Here is a 22380-nt window from a genome sequence, read left to right as displayed (position 1 = left end):
CTTTATACAGGAGGTACACAGGTTTACACCTTGTACCCTTTATACAGGAGGTACCCGGATTAACACCTTATACCCTTTTTACAGGAGGTACCCGGGTTTACACCTTGTACCCTTTATACTGGAGGTACTCGGATTTACACCTTGTACCCTTTATACAGGAGGTACACGGGTTTACACCTTGTACCCTTTATACTGGAGGTACTCGGATTTACACCTTGTACCCTTTATACAGGAGGTACACGGGTTTACACATTTCAACAAGGTACCCTAGTTTACCCCTTTAAACATCTTAATGCTGTCACAACCTTTACAGAAGAGCTACCCAGTATTGTTGGCGTAAAGAAGCCTTTACACCAACAGTTCTGTTGGTGTAAAGGCTGATGGTGTAAAGAATCCTCCACGCTGACTGTTTGAATGCTTCTTTACCCAAACAATACTGACGGTGTAAAGGCATCTCTACACCGTCATTACTGACGGTGTAAAGATGCCTTAACACTGAGGCCCGCCCTCGACAGGTGTCCTCGGTGACCCATGTGACGGCCACGGAGAAGGAGACGCTGTCCCAGCTCCTGCAGGAGAAGGACCAGCTGCAGAAGGAGCAGCAGGACCGCATCAAGAACCTCACCAAGCTGCTGGTCACCGGCTCCAGTCTCATGCCCGCCAAGAAGGTTTGACCCGTCCATGTCGTTTGGTTTGTCTCGTGGCCCTGCGGCCTCTGTGAGGGTTGAGGTTCGCAGTAATATATACAACCACCTGATGCCGCCGTTTCAATTGCTTTCAAAAAGCTTCATGGCACAACTATTGTTGTGAACAGTATTACCGATTAATTATTTATCTTTTATTTTTTGTACCTGATGGAAGCATGTCTCCTTTCCCTACGAGAGTTGTGTACTTTGTTAATGCATAATAATACAAATAATGATTATTTTTTATGCATTTGTAGTCAAGGCGGGGCACTATTATTGTACGCCTTAACCATACAGTAATGGGGGAAACACTGTAGTATAGCATGTCATCCTTAATAAAGTGCTAAAGTACTTGTATTCACAAAAGTTACTTTACTTTATCAACCTTATTAAGGTTTGTCCCCATCGAGAACGTCTGAAGCATCAGTGTTTACTCGTAGGCACGAGGTTTACTTTGTAACATGAGCTACACTGGTGGGAGTCTGAGCTAGGATCACACGATGGCGGATGGTCTCGGATGCCTTTCCAGTCTCTATAAGCTCAAGACGTCCTAGAGCCAGAACGCTCCGACATCGCCCAGCGTCACTTTGAGGGATCCTTTGTCTTGACCACACTGCTTTTCACAGATCCCTAAGAGGAGAGTCACATGGGGTGGAAAGCTGGTCCGATTGTCTGGAACCACAGAATGTGACGTGGGCCAGTCGGATCTTAGCTTTGCCGAGCATTTCAGCCGCAAGAGGAAAGCAGACAGTTCTTCAATGGAGCTGCTGGAAGGTGACAATATGCCCCTCAACCTCATGTTCCTTAACAGCATGTCTCCTACTATCAAACACAAGGAGATACCAGCATGTCTCCTACTATCAAACACAAGGAGACACCAGCATGTCTCCTACCATCAAACACAAGGAGACACCAGCATGTCTCCTACTATCAAACACAAGGAGACACCAGCATGTCTCCTACCATCAAACACAAGGAGACACCAGCATGTCTCCTACCATCAAACACAAGGAGACACCAGCATGTCTCCTACCATCAAACGCAAGGAGACACCAGCATGTCTCCTACCATCAAACGCATGGTATTCATCCTTGTCTCTCCGGTTGCTCCCTGATCTCAGAGGACGAGGAGTTTGATTCCCGCTGGGAGATCCCTGAGGAGTACTCCTTTACCACGGACACTGGGAGCGTCCGAGCCCACGGAGACAGGTGGGTCAGGGACGCTGGGGTCTGAGGAGCAGAGGGGAACCTGGGGGACCTAGGGGGACCTAGGGGGAACCTGGGGGAACCTGGGGGGACCTGGGGGGACCTAGGGGGAACCTGGGGGAACCTGGGGGGACCTGGGGGAACCTGGGGGAACCTGGGGGGACCTGGGGGAACCTGGGGGGACCTAGGGGGAACCTGGGGGGACCAGGGGGAACCTGGGGGGACCTGGGGGAACGTAGGGGGACCAAGGGGAACCTTATTCAAAGTCAGCTTCATGGTCAATTACCAAATATGTGCAAGACACAACTGAAATAGAATCATCCTTTTGGAAATCTTTTTGGTTTTGACCAATTCTTTTACTATTTTTTTACAGCTCTGATTTTGTCTCTCCGAGCGGATCGGGGAAGAAGGAGGCCGACCTGGAACGACAGCTGGAGGAGGAGAGGGGCGAGAGGGAGGAGGCGCAGGCCAACGTCGCCTCTCTGGAGGGACGGCTGGAGGCGGAAAGGGGCGAGAGGGAGGAGGTGCTGGCTAAGCTCTCCTCGCTGGAGGGGCGGCTTGAGAAGGAGAGGGGCGAGAAGGAGGAGGTGCTGGCTAAGCTCTCCTCGCTGGAGGAGGAGAGGCGAGAGAAGGAGGAGGTGCTGGCTAAGCTCTCCTCGCTGGAGGAGGAGAGGAGTGGGGGGGAGGAGGTGCTCTCCAGGGCCGCCTCTCTGCAGCAGCAGGTGGAGTTGCTGGCCAGGGAGAAGCGGGAGGCGTGGGAGGAGGTGGAGCGGCTGGAGCAGAGGGCCCTGGAGCTGGAGGTGCAGCGCTCGGCCCAGGCCCAGGAGCAGCAGGAGCAGGTGCAGATGCTGGAGCTCCGACTGGCAGATCTGCAGGAGCAGAGCCACACGGAGGCCGAGCCAGATGAACAGGTCTGCAGCATCACTCCTTCATAGACCCTGTTCCTGTGACAGCATCACTCATTCATAGACCCTGTTCCTCTGACAGCATCACTCATTCATAGACCCTGTTCCTGTGACAGCATCACTCATTCATAGACCCTGTTCCACTGACAGATTCACTCATTCATAGACCCTGTTCCACTGACAGCATCACTCATTCTTAGACCCTGTTCCTGTGACAGCATCACTCATTCATAGACCCTGTTCCACTGACAGATTCACTCATTCATAGACCCTGTTCCTGTGACAGCATCACTCATTCATAGACCCTGTTCCTCTGACAGCATCACTCATTCATAGACCCTGTTCCTCTGACAGCATCACTCATTCATAGACCCTGTTCCACTGACAGATTCACTCATTCATAGACCCTGTTCCACTGACAGATTCACTCATTCATAGACCCTGTTCCTCTGACAGCATCACTCATTCATAGACCCTGTTCCTCTGACGGCATCACTCATTCATAGACCCTGTTCCACTGACGGCATCACTCATTCATAGACCCTGTTCCACTGACAGATTCACTCATTCATAGACCCTGTTCCACTGACAGATTCACTCATTCATAGACCCTGTTCCACTGACAGCACCACTCCTTCATAGACCCTGTTCCACTGACAGCACCACTCATTCATAGACCCTGTTCCACTGACAGCACCACTCATTCATAGACCCTGTTCCACTGACGGCATCACTCATTCATAGACCCTGTTCCACTGACAGATTCACTCATTCATAGACCCTGTTCCACTGACAGATTCACTCATTCATAGACCTTGTTCCACTGACAGCATCACTCCTTCATAGACCCTGTTCCACTGACAGATTCACTCATTCATAGACCCTGTTCCACTGACAACATCACTCATTCATAGACCCTGTTCCTCTGACAGCATCACTCATTCATAGACCCTGTTCCACTGACAGATTCACTCATTCATAGACCCTGTTCCTCTGACAGCATCACTCATTCATAGACCCTGTTCCACTGACAGATTCACTCATTCATAGACCCTGTTCCTCTGACAGCATCACTCATTCATAGACCCTGTTCCTCTGACAGCATCACTCATTCATAGACCCTGTTCCTCTGACAGCATCACTCATTCATAGACCCTGTACTTCAGACAGATTCACTCATTCATAGACCCTGTTCCTCTGACAGCATCACTCATTCATAGACCCTGTTCCTGTGACAGCATCACTCATTCATAGACCCTGTTCCTGTGACAGCATCCCTCATTCATAGACCCTGTTCCTCTGACAGAATCACTCATTCATAGACCCTGTTCCTCTGACAGAATCACTCATTCATAGACCCTGTTCCTCTGACAGCACCACTCATTCATAGACCCCGTTCCTCTGACAGCACCACTCATTCATAGACCCCGTTCCTCTGACTGCATCACTCATTCATAGACCCTGTTCTTCTGACAGCATCAATCGTTCAGAAGTCCCGTTTCTTCTCACAAAATAAGGCATTCATAAGGCCATGTTCTTACAGAATAATTGATTCTTAGACTGCTGATCTACCCAAGCAACACCAGCACATACAAAATTGTTGATTGATTGAATGAATTGAATACATAAACGGCACCAGTTTATGCATCAAGATTACAGATGGGCATGTTTCAGTGTTGGTCGTGTGAGGGTTTATCAATGCTGGCCGTGTGTGTTTGTGCGCTTCAGATGAAGAAGGAGTTTGCAGAAACCATCCGAATGTGTGAGACTCTGGTTTCAGAGAAGGTAAGGCCTCCTCACGTCTGATGCTCAGTCAATCAGCGGATCGTATTTGGAATATTTTACTAATATGAGGCTGACTAATTGTGTGTGTGTGTGTGTGTGTGTTCTGACTGCGGTTGTGGTGGGCTCACCAGGAGATGGTGTTTGCCGAGAGGGACTACCTGCGTCAGGAGATGGAGCTCCTGCTCGGGCAGGTGTCCTCCCTGGAGAAGGAGAAGGGGTCCCTAGCCCAGGAGCTGCGGGACTTCAAGGAGCTGGAGGAGTTCAAAGCCCTGGAGGACGACTGCAGCGATGACGAGAAGGTCTGGAGCTGCTGGACGTGTTTACGCCTTAAACATTATGAACACGTTTACGCCTTAAACATTATGAACACGTTTACGCCTTAAACATTATGAACACGTTTACGCCTTAAACATTATGAACACGTTTACGCCTTTAAACATTATGAACACGTTTACGCCTTAAACATTACGAACACGTTTACGCCTTAAACATTACATATATGTTAACACCTTATACATTACAAAAACGTTTACACCTTAAATATTATGAATGTGTTTACAACTTAAACATTACAAATACAATAAAATAAAATAAAAAAAGAATACAAATAAATGAATAAAAATACAAAATAATTACATATATATGTTTAAACCTTAAACATTCCCTATAGATGTTTACACCTTAAACATTACGAACACGTTTACACCTTAGAACTTCTTACAGATTTGAACTTGAGCGATGATGTCCCACCAGCTTTCCACCCAGCCTAAATATTGGATCATTTTCTTAAAAGACTAATTCATGTTATGTTGGATGATTTGATATTGCAGAGAGTGTTGCAGAATGAAATCGTTACCTTGAAGAGCAACGTTGAATCCTGGGAAAGAAAGTGCAGAGATCTGGAGGTAGGACCACATCCATGGGCTCTTACAGTCTCATGATGAAGCTCTCTGCTGGGTATTGAACGGGTCTTGTGTTCTCTAGTCTCAGCTGGGCTCCATGTCCGGTAAGCTGGCCAAGAAGTCCTCCTGGGCCCAGGAGCTGGAGTCGATGGTAGGTGGTCTTTACTGGTACTATCACCCGAGTTACTGTTTTCCTTCTCTCACTGAAACACGGGCTGCAACAAAAGTTGGACTAGTTGTTCACAATTGACTGTTGGTGACCACCGTTAAGTATAAAGGCTTAGGACTGAACTTTTGAAGAAGTTGATAGTTATATTTTGCCTTTTATGGATTTACCGTGTGTGTGGATATTATAGATAGATAGATTAGTGATCCCTTCTCAGTTGTGTGTGTATATGATCTCTACAGCAGGGGAAGGACCTGTTGCAGGAGGTGTCTGAGCTGCGGCGCTCGCTGGACGATGCAGAGGTTCTGGGTCGAGACAACAGGAAGGAGTGGGCCGTGCTGCGCAGCCAGAACCTGAGCCTCAAGGAGAGAGACGTAGGTGGCAAAACCTTCTGCGCAAACGCCAAACGCAGGCGCCGAGGGTAGGGTAGGATGGGTTTCAACTTGCCCTTAATCTTGTGTTTGATGTAGGGCTGGGTTAACCTACTCTTACCCTTGTAGTGTAGGGCTGAGTTAACCTACTCTTACAGTTGTAGTGTAGGGCTGAGTTAACCTACTCTTACACTTGTAGTTTAGGGCTGGGTTAACCTACTCTAAAGCTTATAGGGCTGGGTTAACCTACTCTAAAGCTTATAGGGCTGGGTTAACCTACTCTAAAGCTTATAGGGCTGGGTTAACCTACTCTAAAGCTTATAGGGCTGGGTTAACCTACTCTAATCTTGTAGTGTTTTGATGTAGGGGTGGGTTAACCTACTCTTAGCTTGTAGTGTTTTGATGTAGGGCTGGGTTAACCTACTCTAAGCTTGTAGTGTTTTGATGTAGGGCTGGGTTAACCTACTCTTAGCTTGTAGTGTTTTGATGTAGGGCTGGGTTAACCTACTCTAAAGCTTATAGGGCTGGGTTAACCTACTCTAACGCTTATAGGGCTGGGTTAACCTACTCTAAAGCTTATAGGGCTGGGTTAACCTACTCTAATCTTGTAGTGTTTTGATGTAGGGCTGGGTTAACCTACTCTTAGCTTGTAGTGTTTTGATGTAGGGCTGGGTTAACCTACTCTAAGCTTGTAGTGTTTTGATGTAGTGTGGGGGTTCAGTGTTTCCAGCAGAACAGGTAGCAATGTGTGTGTTTGGGGGTTTGCTCGATTATGCGATTGCTCATTCGCGTAATCGAGCAATCGCGCACAAAATACATTTCAAAGTGGATCGGCCCAGTTCTCGATCTCCAGTCCCTGCTGCAGAGCGAATTCAAATCGCCGGCCCAACGGGCTAGGGGTCTAACACCGTAATATATATAAACTATAACCGCATTTCACATTAATCACAAATATCCCGCTGCTTCGGGTTTTCCTTTGTAGGCGCGTTGAGAGGTGGCGCGGACGAAGCCGCTGTCAGTGCGTGTGCAGTGTATCAGTGATACGTGGGTTTATCCAATAGGTGGTAGTGTACCCGCGTACCATTGGCATGTATGTACACTTGTCTCTGTGCGTGTGTAAACGAGAATGACAGGCAGAAAGAGTGCTATGTGGAGATGAAGGAACAGAACGATATTTATATTTCAAAATCGCGTGAAGAAAAAAGAAGAAGCAGAATCAATTTGTGGTGCTTGGTGTTGATTGTGTGGCGCTGCGCCGCACATTGGTCCATGTACGGGGAACACTGGGGTTAACCTACTCCTGACGTGGCAGGTGGAGCTGAGCTCCAGCCACCAGCAGATGGTGGTGGAGGTGGGCGGTCTGCGGTCCCAGCTGGAGAAGGAGAAGAGCCGCTTCAAGAGCATGCAGACGGACCTCCAGAAGGAGCTCACCATGGCCTTCAAGGAGAACACCAAGCTCACCGCGCTGTTGGACGGGAAGGTCCCCAGTCGTAAGAACCCTCTCATAGGCTCTGACATAGTGAGGGGAACAGAGTTAGGGGGACGGAGGTGACATGGTGAGGGAGGCATAGAGGGGGTGACATGGTGAGGGAGGCATAGAGGGGGTGACATGGTGAGGGAGGCATAGAGGGGGTGACATGGTGAGGGAGGCATAGAGGGGGTGACATGGTGAGGGAGGCATAGAGGGGGTGACATGGTGAGGGAGGGGAGGTGACATGGTGAGGGAGGCATAGAGGGGGTGACATATAGAGGGGGTGACATGGTGAGGGAGGCATAGAGGGGGTGACATATAGAGGGGGTGACATGGTGAGGGAGTGGAGGGGAGGTGACATGGTGAGGGAGGCATAGAGGGGGTGACATGGTGAGGGAGGGGAGGTGACATGGTGAGGGAGTGGAGGGGAGGTGACATGGTGAGGGAGGCATAGAGGGGGTGACATGGTGAGGGAGGGGAGGTGACATGGTGAGGGAGGGGAGGGGAGGTGACATGGTGAGGGAGTGGAGGGGAGGTGACATGGTGAGGGAGGGGAGGTGACATGGTGAGGGAGGGGGGGTGACATGGTGAGGGAGGGGGGGTGACATGGTGAGGGAGTGGAGGGGAGGTGACATGGTGAGGGCGTGGAGGGGAGGTGACACGGTGAGGGAGGGGAGGTGACATGGTGAGGGGGTGGAGGGGAGGTGACATGGTGAGGGAGGGGAGGGGAGGTGACATGGTGAGGGAGTGGAGGGGAGGTGACATGGTGAGGGAGGGGAGGTGACATGGTGAGGGCGTGGAGGGGAGGTGACATGGTGAGGGGGTGGAGGGGAGGTGACATGGTGAGGGAGGGGAGGGGAGGTGACATGGTGAGGGAGGGGAGGTGACATGGTGAGGGAGGGGAGGTGACATGGTGAGGGCGTGGAGGGGAGGTGACATGGTGAGGGAGTGGAGGGGAGGTGACATGGTGAGGGCGTGGAGGGGAGGTGACATGGTGAGGGCGTGGAGGGGAGGTGACATGGTGAGGGAGGGGAGGTGACATGGTGAGGGCGTGGAGGGGAGGTGACATGGTGAGGGAGGGGAGGTGACATGGTGAGGGAGTGGAGGGGAGGTGACATGGTGAGGGAGGGGAGGTGACATGGTGAGGGAGGGGAGGTGACATGGTGAGGCGACATGGTGAGGGAGACAGAGGGGAGGTGACATAGTGAGTGTGATCTGGTTTTGTAGATCTGTTGGAGAACGTTCATCTTGAGGGAACGATAGCCTCCCTCAACGAGGAGCTGGTCGCCCGGTTGGAGGCGGAGTCAGCTCTGAGGGAGGAGCTGAAGACGTCCCAGGAGGCAGAGTCAGCTCTGAGGGAGCAGCTGAAGACGGCCCAGGAGGCGGAGTCAGCTCTGAGGGAGGAGCTGAAGATGGCCCTGGAGGCGGAGTCGGCTCTGAGGGAGGGGCTGAATACGGCCCAAGAGGCGGAGTCAGCTCTGAGGGAGGAGCTGAATACGGCCCAGGAGGCGGAGTCGGCTCTGAGGGAGGAGCTGAATATTGCCCAGGAGGCGGAGTCAGCTCTGAGGGAGGAGCTGAAGATGGCCCAGGAGGCGGAGTCAGCTCTGAGGGAGGAGGTGAGAGACAACCAAGTGCATCCCAGTAGGGCTGCTCGATTATGGAAAAAATCATAATCACCATTATTTTGTTCAATATTGAAATGCCGATTATTCGATTTTGAAAAATGATGCATAAGTTCAGCATGTCTCTCCCCAAAAAACACTGTCACTGAGAACTTTGAAATTTCGACACAAAATGGTGAAATAGAAAATGTTCAAATCTAGAATAATGTACAGAATAGATATGTATCCAGCTGTTCTGCACTTTCTATAAAACATTTAATGAAGAAGAAAAAAAACTTGATTATATTAGTTTTGTGATCGTTTGACGCTTAAATCAAAATCACGATAGAATAATAGCCCATCTCTGCATCCCAGTGAACGTGGCTCAATGAGAGGATGAACCCCAGAACACGTCCCAGTGTGTGATGGTGTCTGTGATGCTTTCAGGTGTCTTGCTCGGAGCAGCAGTGCTCTTTACTGGAGGGTCAGCTAAGAGGTCTGCTGGAGGAGAAGGTGGCCCTGAAGGAGGAGAAGGAGACCCTTCAGGAGGAGAAGGAGACTCTTCAGGAGGAGAAGGAGACTCTTCAGGAGGAGAAGGAGACTCTTCAGGAGGAGAAGGAGACTCTTCAGGAGGAGAAGGAGACCTTAAAGGAGGAGAAGGTGGCCCTGAAGGAGGAGAAGGAGACTCTTCAGGTGGAGAAGGAGACTCTTCAGGTGGAGAAGGAGACTCTTCAGGAGGAGAAGGAGACCTTAAAGGAGGAGAAGGTGGCCCTGATGGAGGAGAAGGAGACTCTTCAGGTGGAGAAGAAGACTCTTCAGGAGGAGAAGGAGACTCTTCAGGTGGAGAAGGAGACTCTTCAGGAGGAGAAGGAGACTCTTCAGGTGGAGAAGGAGACTCTTCAGGAGGAGAAGGAGACTCTTCAGGAGGAGAAGGAGACCTTAAAGGAGGAGAAGGAGACCCTGAAGGAGGAGAAGGTGGCCCTGATGGAGGAGAAGGAGACTCTTCAGGAGGAGAAGGAGACCTTAAAGGCGGAGGAGGAGACTCTTCAGGAGGAGAAGAAGACCTTAAAGGAGGAGAAGCAGGCCCTGCAGGAGAACATCTCCCACCATGAACCCTCTAGGAGCCTGGAGGAGCAGATCCAGGGCTCCGTCAGTGGTCCAGAGGAGGTGGAGGGAGTGGTGTCTGCTCCCAGCCAGGAGAGCTCCCCGCTGCAGTCGCTGCTGGCGGCCCTGAGAGAGGAGAAGGAGACCTTAAAGGAGGGGATGGCGGCCCTGAGGGAGGAGAAGGATCAGCTCCAGATGGACCTTCTGGAGAACGTTGACATGGTAGCTCAACACGATCCTGTCTGAGAACATACTCCAGATAAAGTTACTAAGCCATGACAGAGGTGCCTGGCTTTACACCCTAAATGTTTTTTTAATTTCCCCACCAGATGATCGAGAACCAGGACGAGCTTCGCAGCGCTCTGGGGACGATCAATAAGCAGAAGGAGCAAATCAGAGGCCTGGTGAGCCTCCCAACAGCCAATCAGAACGCTCCCGCACTGGACTCGGCTCATATTGAAGACCTTCAGAACCAAGTAATTATCTCATGTGGATTCAAACAACATATTAATACAAAGTACAGCTGTTTGTAATGGCCTAGAAACGATGAACAGCTGATAAGAGTTGTAGAGATAAAGCTGTAGTAATGGAGCTATTAGTGTGCGGGCCTGCGATGGTCTCGCTCTAGTCTAGGACGCTGTACCGCTGTTGTGGAACTTTAGAACTTATTGTTGACCTTAGAAAGCAATGTGGTATCTTTAAAAGCTGAATGACGCCATGTTGTTTTAGGTGAAAGCTCTCCATGCGGAGCTGGAGTCGGTGAGGTCAGAGAGGCACAGCCAGAGCTCCGACGGTGGTCGGGAGGAGGTGGACAGACTGGTGTCTGAGGTGTCCGCTCTCAGCCTGGAGAGGGAGCAGCTGCAGGCGCTGCTGGAGGCCCTGAGAGAGGAGAAGGCTCAGCTCCGAGAGGAGATGGACGACAAGATCCAGATGGTACCAAGTTTGAACACTCCTCCAGGAGTCCAGTCTTCTCCTCCTCCATGCGGGCCATGGAGGAGGGTTTCTGTGCATTTCTGTTTTAAAGCTTCATGAACGGATGATTGACCACTAGAGGGCAGTAAGGATGTAGTATTCCTACTGCTATTCCATTATCCAGTAACATTTTACAGTAAGGGTACAATAATTAACCATTAATTACGTTATTTAATAGGGTAAGGGTTAACCACTAAATCTTTACAATAATGTATAAATGAATTCCTTTGCTTTAATTACCTTCATTAAACATGAAAACCATGACTAAACATGAACACCGTTAGTAAATTATAACTAGACGTACTAGAGTTAACTGTTGACCTCTTGGTTTTAAAAGGGAAAACTTGCATTAGTGTTGGCACCAGCCTAGGATTTGAGTCTCCAATGGGACCGATGAGGCCAGCTTTGCCGGCATTTCTTATGTGGGAATGGATTTAAATGGATCTTGAGTTCACAACACCATATAAACCATTCCTCTCTTATGTGAGGGTGTAGCCCAGCAGGACGTTAACACGGTGGTCATGGGAGGCGGCGCAGGTAGTTGATCAGTCTTTGTTCCCGGCCCAGATACTACTGCAGCAGCAGCCTGGTATCGGCCAGCAGCCCTCACTGAGCGATGAGCTGGGATCACTGGACCAGTACAGGGTGAGGCCTGGATCTGGACCCTTTTAAATGTGCAAACTAATGTTTTCAAACGGTGCATGCTTGCACTGTGAGGGATTGGCTGTGGTCCAACCCAATCCATCACTGGGAAGGCTCTTTAAAGTCTGAGTTCCCTGTGTCTCGTGGTGGCCAACAGATGGACGACCTCCAAGGACCACTAGAGTCCGTTACTGAAGAGAAGGACCGCTTGGAGAGAGAGGTCCAGCTCAGCATGGAAAAGGTGAGTGCTCATGTTCTCTGACCTTCTGCTGTGATCAGCCTTCTCACTCACGTTCTCCGACAGACCTTCTGTCAGAGAACGGAGAACGACCTACCTTCTGTGATCAGCCTTCCAGCAGGCGGGGTCTGCACATCATCGCGGCGAAACAAAGAAACGCTGCTTCTTCAGGTGATGCTTCGGTGCTGTGTCAAACATCTCCCTCTGTGGTAGGTGAAGGCGCTCCACGAGGAGCTGCAGTCGGTGAGGTCAGAGAGGGACAGCCAGAGCTCCGTCGGCGGTCAGGAGGAGGTGGACCGACTGGTGTCTGAGGTGTCCGCTCTCAGCCTGGAGAGGGAGCAGCTGCAGGCGCTGCTGGAGGACCTGAGAGAGGAGATGGTCCAGCTCAGAGAGAAGCTGGAGGACAAGACCCGAATGGTACCACTTCATAGTGAACACGCCATATTCTTCTTCTGTTTGATCCCAATACCCACGTAAACTCTTCCACATTGTCACGTACCCTTTCAGGAGGTGGAGGACACGTGCTCTCAGACGGAGGTGGAGGTGGTGCTGAGGCCCCAGGAGGTGGAGGAGACGTCCTCTCAGACGGAGGTGGAGGTGGTGCTGAGGCCCCAGGAGGTGGAGGAGACGTCCTCTCAGACGGAGGTGGTGGTGCAGGACTATGAGGCCCAGCTACAAGAGCTCAAACAGCAGGTCAGATGCCAGGACAATGCCCCAATATCGTGATCCATTACTCGTAGTACTCACTGAAAATGCCATGACTAGTCAAAGTACAGAGTATCAGCACTCTGTACCGACACGTTCCCAGTAGGGAGTTATCGTGCTGAAACAATAGCTCCTTAGTCCATAGTTGCCCTTTGGTTTTTCGCTTAGTATGGGACAACTTCTTACTCAACCAAGGAGTCTCCTTTGGGAGACTTTTGGGAGGCAAAAACTCAACCAGAAGTTTAGTTTTTCATAAGAAATATTCTTGATAACTTTGAGATGTCGGGGAGAGATGGCAAGCAGGTCAACCTGGCGACTGTGTCCACACAGATCCAGAGCCTGTCCGCTGAGCTGCAGTCGGTGAGGTCAGAGAGGGTCAGCCAGAGCTCCATCGGCGGTCTGGAGGAGGTGGGCAGACTGGTGTCTGAGGTGTCCGCTCTCAGCCTGGAGAGGGAGCAGCTGCAGGCGCTGCTGGAGGCCCTGAGAGAGGAGAAGGCTCAGGACAAAATCCACATGGTAGGTACCACTTCAAACATCCACCGGAACGCTACCAACGGTTAGTTTCCCAGACTGTGTCCTCTAAATGCGGTGTTCCTCCCATTCTCCTCCGCCCAGGATCAGGTCAATCTGGAGCAGAGGGCTGACCACCAGGAGAAGGAGGATCTCCTTGCACAGCAGGTAGGTCCAGCACCACACCGCATATTCTGGTCTCTAGGATCCTGCGCCTCCCTGCTCCTTCTTACTCCTAATCCTCCCCCAGATCCAGCAGCTGGACAAACAACTCACCGAAATCAGGATGGAGAGGAGTGAGCTCCAGGAGGAGCTGGCCCATATGGAGGAGGAGAAGACTGGACTCCAGGAGGAGCTGGCCCGTATGGAGGAGGAGAAGACTGGACTCCAGGAGGAGCTAGCCCATATGGAGGAGGAGAAGACTGGACTCCAGGAGGCGTTGGCCCGCATGGAGGAGGAGAAGACTGGACTCCTGGAGGAGTTGGCCCGTATGGAGGAGGAGAAGACTGGACTCCAGGAGGAACTGGCCCATATGGAGGAGGAGAAGACTGGACTCCAGGAGGCGTTGGCCCGTACGGAGGAGGCGAAGACTGGACTCCAGGAGGCGTTGGCCCGCACGGAGGAGGTGAAGACTGGACTCCTGGAGGCGTTGGCCCGCATGGAGGAGGTGAAGACTGGACCCCTGGAGGCGTTGGCCCGCACGGAGGAGGAGAAGACTGGACTCCAGGAGGAGCTGGCCCGTATGGAGGAGGAGAAGACTGGACTCCAGGAGGAGCTAGCCCATATGGAGGAGGAGAAGACTGGACTCCAGGAGGCGTTGGCCCGTATGGAGGAGGAGAAGACTGGACTCCAGGAGGCGTTGGCCCGTATGGAGGAGGAGAAGACTGGACTCCTGGAGGCGTTGGCCCGTACGGAGGAGGCGAAGACTGGACTCCAGGAGGCGTTGGCCCGCACGGAGGAGGAGAAGACTGGACTCCAGGAGGAGCTGGCCCGCATGGAGGAGGAGAAGACTGGACTCCAGGAGGAGCTGGCCCGTATGGAGGAGGAGAAGACTGGACTCCAGGAGGAGCTGGCCCGTATGGAGGAGGAGAAGACTGGACTGCAGGAGGAGGTGGGCAGGAGCTTAGAGGAGAACAGGGCCTTCAAGGAGGAGGTGTCCACCATCACGAAGGAGAAGACTGGACTGCAGGAGGAGTTGGCCCATATGGAGGAGGAGAAGACTGGACTTCAGGAGGTGGTGACCCGTATGGAGGAGGAGAAGACTGGACTGCAGGAGAAGTTGGCCCGTATGGAGAAGGAGAAGACTGGACTGCAGGAGAAGTTGGCCTATGTGGAGAAGGAGAAGACTGGACTGCAGGAGGTGCTGGACCGTTTAGAGGAGGACAAGACTGGTCTCCAGGAGTCGAGGAACCGTATGGAGGAGGAGGAGGAGAAGACTGGCCTCCGGGAGGTGGTGACCAGGAGGGCAGAGGAGGACACAACTCGACGCCTCAAGGTGCTGTAAACACACACAGTTGGATCTACTTTAGCCCAAATGTTTTTCCACATTTTTTGTTACAGTCCACTAAAGTAGGGTCACAACTAGCTAACTTACACTAACCATTAACATAAACTAGACAGTACTAACATAAACTACATAGATAGTACTGACATAAACTACCCAGACGGTGCTGACATAAACTACCCAGACGGCGCTGACATAAACTACCCAGACGGTACTAGCATAAACTACCAAGACGGTACTAGCATAAACTACCCAGACGGTACTAGCATAAACTACCCAGACGGTACTAGTATAAACTACCCAGACGGTACTAGCATAAACTACCCAGACGGTACTAGCATAAACTACCCAGACGGTACTAGCATAAACTACCCAGACGGTACTAGCATAAACTACCCAGACGGTACTAGCATAAACTACCCAGACGGTACTAGCATAAACTACCAAGACGGCGCTGACATAAACTACCCAGACGGTACTAGCATAAACTACCCAGACGGTACTAGCATAAACTACCCAGACGGTACTAACATAAACTACATAGTAGGGGTGTAATGGTACACAAAAGTCACGGTTCGGAACATACCTCGGTTTTTAAGTCACGGTAGGGTTAATAGTTAAGGGGAAAATTTAAAAAAACTGCTTGTTTCTCAACCACAGAGAGTGGCCGTAGATAAGCAGCAATGAAAACACCAATAAACTTGGTTATGGCATTTGCATTTCTGAATTCCCAGACAGGGGTTGTTGAAATAGTGTTGCGAGCTGGGTTTGTACAGCGCGTTTTTTTTTCACAGCAACAGTGATAGCAACACCTGGATGGTGCCTTTTCAAATGCGTGTGCATGTTAAAGTGCTGTACGTAGGCACGGGGAATGCTCTCCATAGCCAGGGAGCCTGCAGGAGACCCTCCCCGTAGCTTACGTGCGCATCCAATATTTTTTAACTACCCGTCGACGCCATGGACCTATTGGTCGACGCAACGGAGACGGCAAGGGCTGTGATTGGTCCTCTTACAAAATAATTTCCTGAATTACTTCTCCGGTTTGACTTTGCACCTTAATTACTTTTTACATTGTCCGCACCAAACCGCACCAAAAGTGCCTGTACCGTGACGGTTCGGTACAAATACGTGTACCGTTACACCCCTACTACTACATAGACAGTACTAACATAAACTACATCGACAGTAGGGTGTTGACCAGTCAGGTTAGGACCTGGGGTATGTGTTCACCATCGCCTGTCTCTCTCCAGGAGTCCGACGAGAGCTTCCAGCTGTTCATCGGCAGATGTTGCACTCTGAGCATGGCTCCACTGGAACAGACCTTAGTGGATATCTCTGTGGTCAAGGACCAGCACCTCCTGGCCCTCCCCAAGGCCCTCGTCCAGCTCTACAACCAGATCTTGGAAAACAACAGCCAGGCCAACCAGGGCCTGAGGGACACCATGGTGAGCTCATATGTCTTCCACCTCTTGCTGTCTGTCTGTCAGTGCGTTCACATGGGACAGCTAGATCGCTGTAAGCCTTATACCGATTTTGCTGATCGAACGGACCGTGTCAATTATCCGAACGTGCATGGCCTTTAAGAGATCGGATAATGGCCGGAGCACGGCTGATCCCCTACCCTAGGTGGCGGCATTTGAGAACGATATTTTCAGTAGACAGCTGTCCGTTCACTTCGGGTCCATGTCATTTCTCCGACGCTCCATTGTTCTGACCTCTTGGTCGTTTGCGGACAGAACAATGGAGCGTCGGGAAATGACATGGACCCGAAGTGAACGGACCGCTGTCCCGCATACGGCAACAATCCCTCTCACCTCCATGTAGCGTTTCATCTGGACTTCATAGAGTCAAAGCCAAAGTTCCTTTCCCCCAATTCCTTCTCCACCATGGCCGAGATAACCCCCACTACGAGACTTTGTTGTGGAAGAGAGTCGGAGAACCAGACGCAGACTTTAAAATTCATAATATCAGGGAATATCCCTGTCAGTTCGGTCGCGGCGCAATGAATGAATCATATTCCCATTCAGTCAGAAGAAAAAAGCGTTTATTTTGACAGATGTGCCCGAAGTTACTACTTTACAACCTCGTTGATGACCAACGTTTAGGAAAACGTGTACTTTTAATTCAGCCTCGGGAAAAATCGTAGCGTAGCGTGTACTGAATGCATGTTGATGATGATAGGGGGTTCCACTTGATAGGGGGTAATGGCATGACACCGGCCTCCTCCATCTTCTGCGTCACCTTTTACAACTTTTACTCTCCTCCCTCCATATCTCTAGTTGGAGTGATGCTTACTAAATGCCTGACAGCCCAATGCAAACCGAATGCACGTAGCACAATGCTAACTGAATGCTAGACATACCAATACTAACTGAATGCTAGACATACCAATACTAACTGAATGCAAACCTACCATTACTAACTGAATGTAGAGATACCAATGCTAACCGAATGCCAGACTGGGTATTGCTAACTGAATGCTAGTCAGGGTAATGCTAACTGAATGCTAGACGGGGTAATGCTAACTGAATGCTAGTCAGGGTAATGCTAACTGAATGCTAGAAGGGGTAATGCTAACTGAATGCTAGCCGGGGTAATGCTAACTGAATGCTAGCCGGGGCAGTGCTAACTGGATGCTAGCCGGGGCAGTGCTAACTGGATGCTAGCCGGGGCAGTGCTAACTGGATGCTAGCCGGGGCAGTGCTAACTGAATGCTAGCCGGGGCAGTGCTAACTGAATGCTAGCCGGGGCAGTGCTAACTGAATGCTAGCCGGGGCAGTGCTAACTGAATGCTAGCCGGGGCAGTGCTAACTGAATGCTAGCCGGGGCAGTGCTAACTGGATGCTAGCCGGGGCAGTGCTAACTGAATGCTAGCCGGGGCAGTGCTAACGCGGTCCCTGCGGTTTCCCCAGACGGTGCTGAAGGGCCACGCTAGCGTGTTCCGGGACGTCATGGAGGAGCTGGTGCACGGCGACCTGGGGGTGCTGGAGCAACAGCGGCTGCAGGACGTCCTGCTGAGCGCCCCGGTTACCCCCGACGACGACCTCCACGCCCAATGGGAGCGCAGACTCCCTGCACTGCTAGACCGCAGGGAGCGCCACCTGCAGGTGAGGCCCGGTACCGCTTCTGTTGCGCTAGATCGACGACGTCGGAGCAGCGCTTCCCCCTGAGCCGGCTCCTCCCCCTGAGCCGGCTCCTCCCCCTGAGCCGGCTCCTCGCCCTGAGCCGGCTCCTCCCCCATGCTGACCGTGGTCCTGGTCTTCTGTGTGTTCCAGAGAACGTCGTCCTTGCTGGAGGGGCTGGAGCAGAGCCTGGGGTCCGTGCCCCGCAGCATGGCCGCCCAGCTGGGGGAGACGGGTCACTTCCTGCAGGGTCTGAGGGACGCCTGCAGCCACGCACCCCTGGACCTCCGCGCCGTGGAGGACCTTCTGACCGCCGAGGCGGAACGCTCGTCCAATGCTGCTCAACTCAGTACCAACACTCTCCAGGTCAGACATGTTATTACTAGAGCTGTCAAGCGATTAAAATATTTAATCGTGATTAATCGCATTAATGTCATAGTTAACTCTAATTAATCGCGATTAATCGCAAATTCTTTTTCTATGCTAAATATCCCTTGATTTTTTTGTCCCATATTTCTTCTCATTTTAATTCTCTTATCAACATGGTGAAGTGCATCGGCTTGCCTTGTGCAAATGATTTTTTATTGATAACAACATTGGCATATACACTGATCAAAACAGGACGATACAAAAAAAGAGCCTATAGTGCAATTAAACGACTGCTTTGAACAAATGTCATTTGAACATAGCAGTCAAAGAAAAAAAAAAAAAAAAAAGTTTTTTTTTTTTTTTATATAAAATAATTGCGTTAATCGCGCGATAAAAAAATTAACGCCGTTAAATTTGGTTTGCGTTAACGCCGTTAATAACGCGTTTAACTGACAGCTCTAGTTATTACCCAACACTCTCCAGGTCAGACATGTTAATACCTAACACCCTCCAGGTCAGACATGTTATTACCCAACACTCTCCAGGTCAGACATGTTAATACCTAACACCCTCCAGGTCAGACATGTTATTACCCAACACTCTCCAGGTCAGACATGTTAATACCCAACACTAACACCCTCCAGGTCAGACATGTTATTACCCAACACTCTCCAGGTCAGACATGTTAATACCCAACACTCTCCAGGTCAGACATGTTAATACCTAACACCCTCCAGGTCAGACATGTTATTACCCAACACTCTCCAGGTCAGACATGTTAATACCTAACACCCTCCAGGTCAGACATGTTATTACCCAACACTCTCCAGGTCAGACATGTTAATACCCAACACTAACACCCTCCAGGTCAGACATGTTATTACCCAACACTCTCCAGGTCAGACATGTTAATACCCAACACTCTCCAGGTCAGACATGTTAATACCTAACACCCTCCAGGTCAGACATGTTATTACCCAACACTCTCCAGGTCAGACATGTTAATACCCAACACTCTCCAGGTCAGACATGTTAATACCTAACACCCTCCAGGTCAGACATGTTATTACCCAACACTCTCCAGGTCAGACATGTTAATACCCAACACTCTCCAGGTCAGACATGTTAATACCTAACACCCTCCAGGTCAGACATGTTATTACCCAACACTCTCCAGGTCAGACATGTTAATACCCAACACTCTCCAGGTCAGACATGTTAATACCTAACACCCTCCAGGTCAGACATGTTATAACCTAACACTACTGGTCAGAGACATGTTATAACCTAACACTACTGGTCAGAGACATGTTATAACCTAACACTACTGGTCAGAGACATGTTATAACCTAACCCTACAGGTCAGAGACATGTTATAACCTAACACTAACACTACAGGTCAGAGACATGTTAAATCAACACCCTATGCACCACCCTAAAGTATTTCTTGACATGCAGGTTATACTAGAGACCCAGGGACGAGTCTGTCAGGAGCTGGAGGAGCTGAAGGTGGAGACCACCAATGTGCTGGAGGAGGAGAGGAGCAAGACCTCCGCCCTGCTGGGTGTGGACAGCGCTGCCCTGGACCCGGGCCAGCTGGAGCTCCTCAGGGACAACCAGAAGCTCCTCCTACAGCTGCACCGCTCCCAGGAGCAGCTCACAGTAGGTCCCCTCCACCCTCAGTCGGTCCTCTCCACCAACAGTAGGTCCCCTCCACCCTCAGTCGGTCCCCTCCACCAACAGTCGGTCCCCTCCACCAACAGTCGGTCCCCTCCACCAACAGTCGGTCCCCTCCACCCTCAGTCGGTCCCCTCCACCCTCAGTCGGTCCCTTCCACCCTCAGTCGGTCCCCTCCACCCTCAGTCGGTCCCCTCCACCCTCAGTCGGTCCCCTCCACCAACAGTCGGTCCCCTCCACCAACAGTCGGTCCCCTCCACCCTCAGTCGGTCCCCTCCACCAACAGTAGGTCCCCTCCACCCTCAGTCGGTCCCCTCCACCCTCAGTCGGTCCCTTCCACCCTCAGTCGGTCCCCTCCACCCTCAGTCGGTCCCCTCCACCCTCAGAAGCAGGTGCTGCTCTAGGGGGGGGTGCTGCTCTAGGGGGGGTGCTGCTCTATGGGGGGTGCTGCTCTAGGGGGGGTGCTGCTCTAGGGGGGGGTGCTGCTCTAGGGGGGGTGCTGCTCTAGGGGAGGGTGCTGCTCTAGGGGGGGTGCTGCTCTGGGGGGGTGCTGCTCTAGGAGGGGGTGCTGCTCTAGGGGGGGTGCTGCTCTAGGGGGGGTGCTGCTCTAGGAGGGGGTGCTGCTCTAGGAGGGGGTGCGGCTCTAGGGGGTGCTGCTCTAGGGGGGGTGCTGCTCTAGGGGGGGGGTGCGGCTCTAGGGGGGGGTGCGGCTCTAGGGGGGGGTGCGGCTCTAGGGGGGGTGCTGCTCTAGGGGGGGGTGCGGCTCTAGGGGGGGGTGCGGCTCTAGGGGGGGGTGCTGCTCTAGGAGGGGGTGCTGCTCTAGGGGGGGGTGCGGCTCTAGGGGGGGGTGCGGCTCTAGGGGGGGGTGCTGCTCTAGGAGGGGGTCCTGCTCTAGGGGGGGGGTGCTGCTCTAGGAGGGGGTCCTGCTCTAGGAGGGGGTGCTGCTCTAGGTGCTGTTGTAGTGACTGCTGCCTGGTTGTCTCAGGCCCTGCGCCGGGAGCTGGAGGGGCTGGAGGAGGCCCAGCGGAGGTCCAGTGAGCGGCTGACCATCAACAAGAGGACCACCCAGCTGCTGCAGACGGAGCTGCAGGACGCCTGCGCCAAGATCCACGACAAGGAGACGGCCATCAACACCCTCAGGGGCAAGCTGCGGCTGTCAGAGGAGGTCAGTCTACCACCTATAGCTCTACACTGTGCTATATAGGGCAGTCTACTACCTCCAACTCTACACTGTGCTATAGAGGTCAGTCTACTACCTCTAGCTCTACACTGCTATAGAGGTCAGTCTACTACCTCTAGCTCTACACTGCTATAGAGGTCAGTCTACTACCTCTAGCTGTACACTGTGCTATAGAGAGCAGTCTACTACCTCTAGCTCTACACTGTGCTATAGAGGTCAGTCTACTACCTCTAGCTCTACACTGCTATAGAGGTCAGTCTACTACCTCTAGCTCTACACTGTGCTATAGAGGTCAGTCTACTACCTCTAGCTCTACACTGCTATAGAGGTCAGTCTACTACCTCTAGCTCTACACTGCTATAGAGGTCAGTCTACTACCTCTAGCTCTACACTGCTATAGTGGTCAGTCTACTACCTCTAGCTCTACACTGTGCTTTAGAGGTCAGTCTACTACCTCTAGCTCTACACTGCTATAGAGGTCAGTCTACTACCTCTAGCTCTACACTGTGCTTTAGAGGTCAGTCTACTACCTCTAGCTCTACACTGCTATAGAGGTCAGTCTACTACCTCTAGCTCTACACTGCTATAGTGGTCAGTCTACCACCTCTAGCTCTACACTGTGCTTTAGAGGTCAGTCTACTACCTCTAGCTCTACACTGCTTTAGAGGTCAGTCTACTACCTCTAGCTCTACACTGCTATAGAGGTCAGTCTACTACCTCTCTAGCTCTACACTGCTATAGAGGTCAGTCTACTACCTCTAGCTCTACACTGCTATAGTGGTCAGTCTACTACCTCTAGCTCTACACTGTGCTTTAGAGGTCCAGTATCAAGCTCTATACAATAATCTGTATATTGTATGCAACTAGTGATCCTTGCATCAGTAAGTGGATCCTGACAGTAACTGAGTGTGGTTGTGTTGGCAGGCCCAGGCGCAGATGCAGGCGCCTCCTAGTATCCTAGAGCGGGAGGAGCTCCGGGGCAAGGTGCTAAAGCTGGAGGTGGAGGTCACCTCAGTCACCACCAAGCACCAGAAAGAGTAAGGCCCGCTTCTGCTGACTGTGCGCATTACATTAAGGAGCAGGTTGGGGCTGACACTGATGTGTTGGTGTGTTTCGGTCGCAGGGTGAAGAGTCTGAGCAGTCTGCTGAACATCAAGGAGGAGTCTCTGAGGAAGCTCCGAGAGACTCTGAGGAAGTCCCAGAAGGAGCAGCAGGAGTCCTGTAAGAACATCACCCTTCATCATGACATCACCCTTCATCATGAC

The 22380-nt window shown here is 51.6% G+C and overlaps 1 protein-coding gene across 5 annotated transcripts in view; it reads left to right on the top strand.

The window, feature by feature from the left end:
• cenpe (centromere protein E) overlaps positions 1–22380 on the top strand; it is a 32410-nt gene that overhangs the window by 6603 nt on the left and 3427 nt on the right. The window contains exons 13-41 of one of the 5 annotated variants that reach the window (XM_030345086.1): positions 516–668; positions 1313–1460; positions 1807–1894; positions 2265–2802; positions 4525–4581; positions 4713–4880; positions 5412–5486; positions 5566–5634; positions 5892–6023; positions 7333–7510; positions 8719–9107; positions 9540–10418; positions 10526–10672; positions 10926–11129; positions 11736–11813; positions 11968–12051; positions 12262–12465; positions 12556–12741; positions 13084–13269; positions 13369–13431; positions 13514–13930; positions 14057–14758; positions 16018–16212; positions 17680–17874; positions 18043–18255; positions 19717–19920; positions 20921–21100; positions 22040–22152; positions 22239–22336. In XM_030345086.1, the coding sequence (XP_030200946.1) occupies positions 516–668; positions 1313–1460; positions 1807–1894; positions 2265–2802; positions 4525–4581; positions 4713–4880; positions 5412–5486; positions 5566–5634; positions 5892–6023; positions 7333–7510; positions 8719–9107; positions 9540–10418; positions 10526–10672; positions 10926–11129; positions 11736–11813; positions 11968–12051; positions 12262–12465; positions 12556–12741; positions 13084–13269; positions 13369–13431; positions 13514–13930; positions 14057–14758; positions 16018–16212; positions 17680–17874; positions 18043–18255; positions 19717–19920; positions 20921–21100; positions 22040–22152; positions 22239–22336 (6343 nt within the window). Of the gene's footprint in view, positions 1–515; positions 669–1312; positions 1461–1806; positions 1895–2264; positions 2803–4524; positions 4582–4712; positions 4881–5411; positions 5487–5565; positions 5635–5891; positions 6024–7332; positions 7511–8718; positions 9108–9539; positions 10419–10525; positions 10673–10925; positions 11130–11735; positions 11814–11967; positions 12052–12261; positions 12466–12555; positions 12742–13083; positions 13270–13368; positions 13432–13513; positions 14759–16017; positions 16213–17679; positions 17875–18042; positions 18256–19716; positions 19921–20920; positions 21101–22039; positions 22153–22238; positions 22337–22380 lie in introns of all 5 variants that reach the window. The other 4 variants (XM_030345084.1, XM_030345083.1, XM_030345082.1 and 1 more) reach the window with 4 other exon arrangements.

Source organism: Gadus morhua, chromosome 21 (genome assembly GCF_902167405.1).
Source record: "Gadus morhua chromosome 21, gadMor3.0, whole genome shotgun sequence".
Lineage (NCBI taxonomy): Eukaryota > Metazoa > Chordata > Actinopteri > Gadiformes > Gadidae > Gadus > Gadus morhua.
This window is presented reverse-complemented; position numbering and strand designations above follow the sequence as displayed.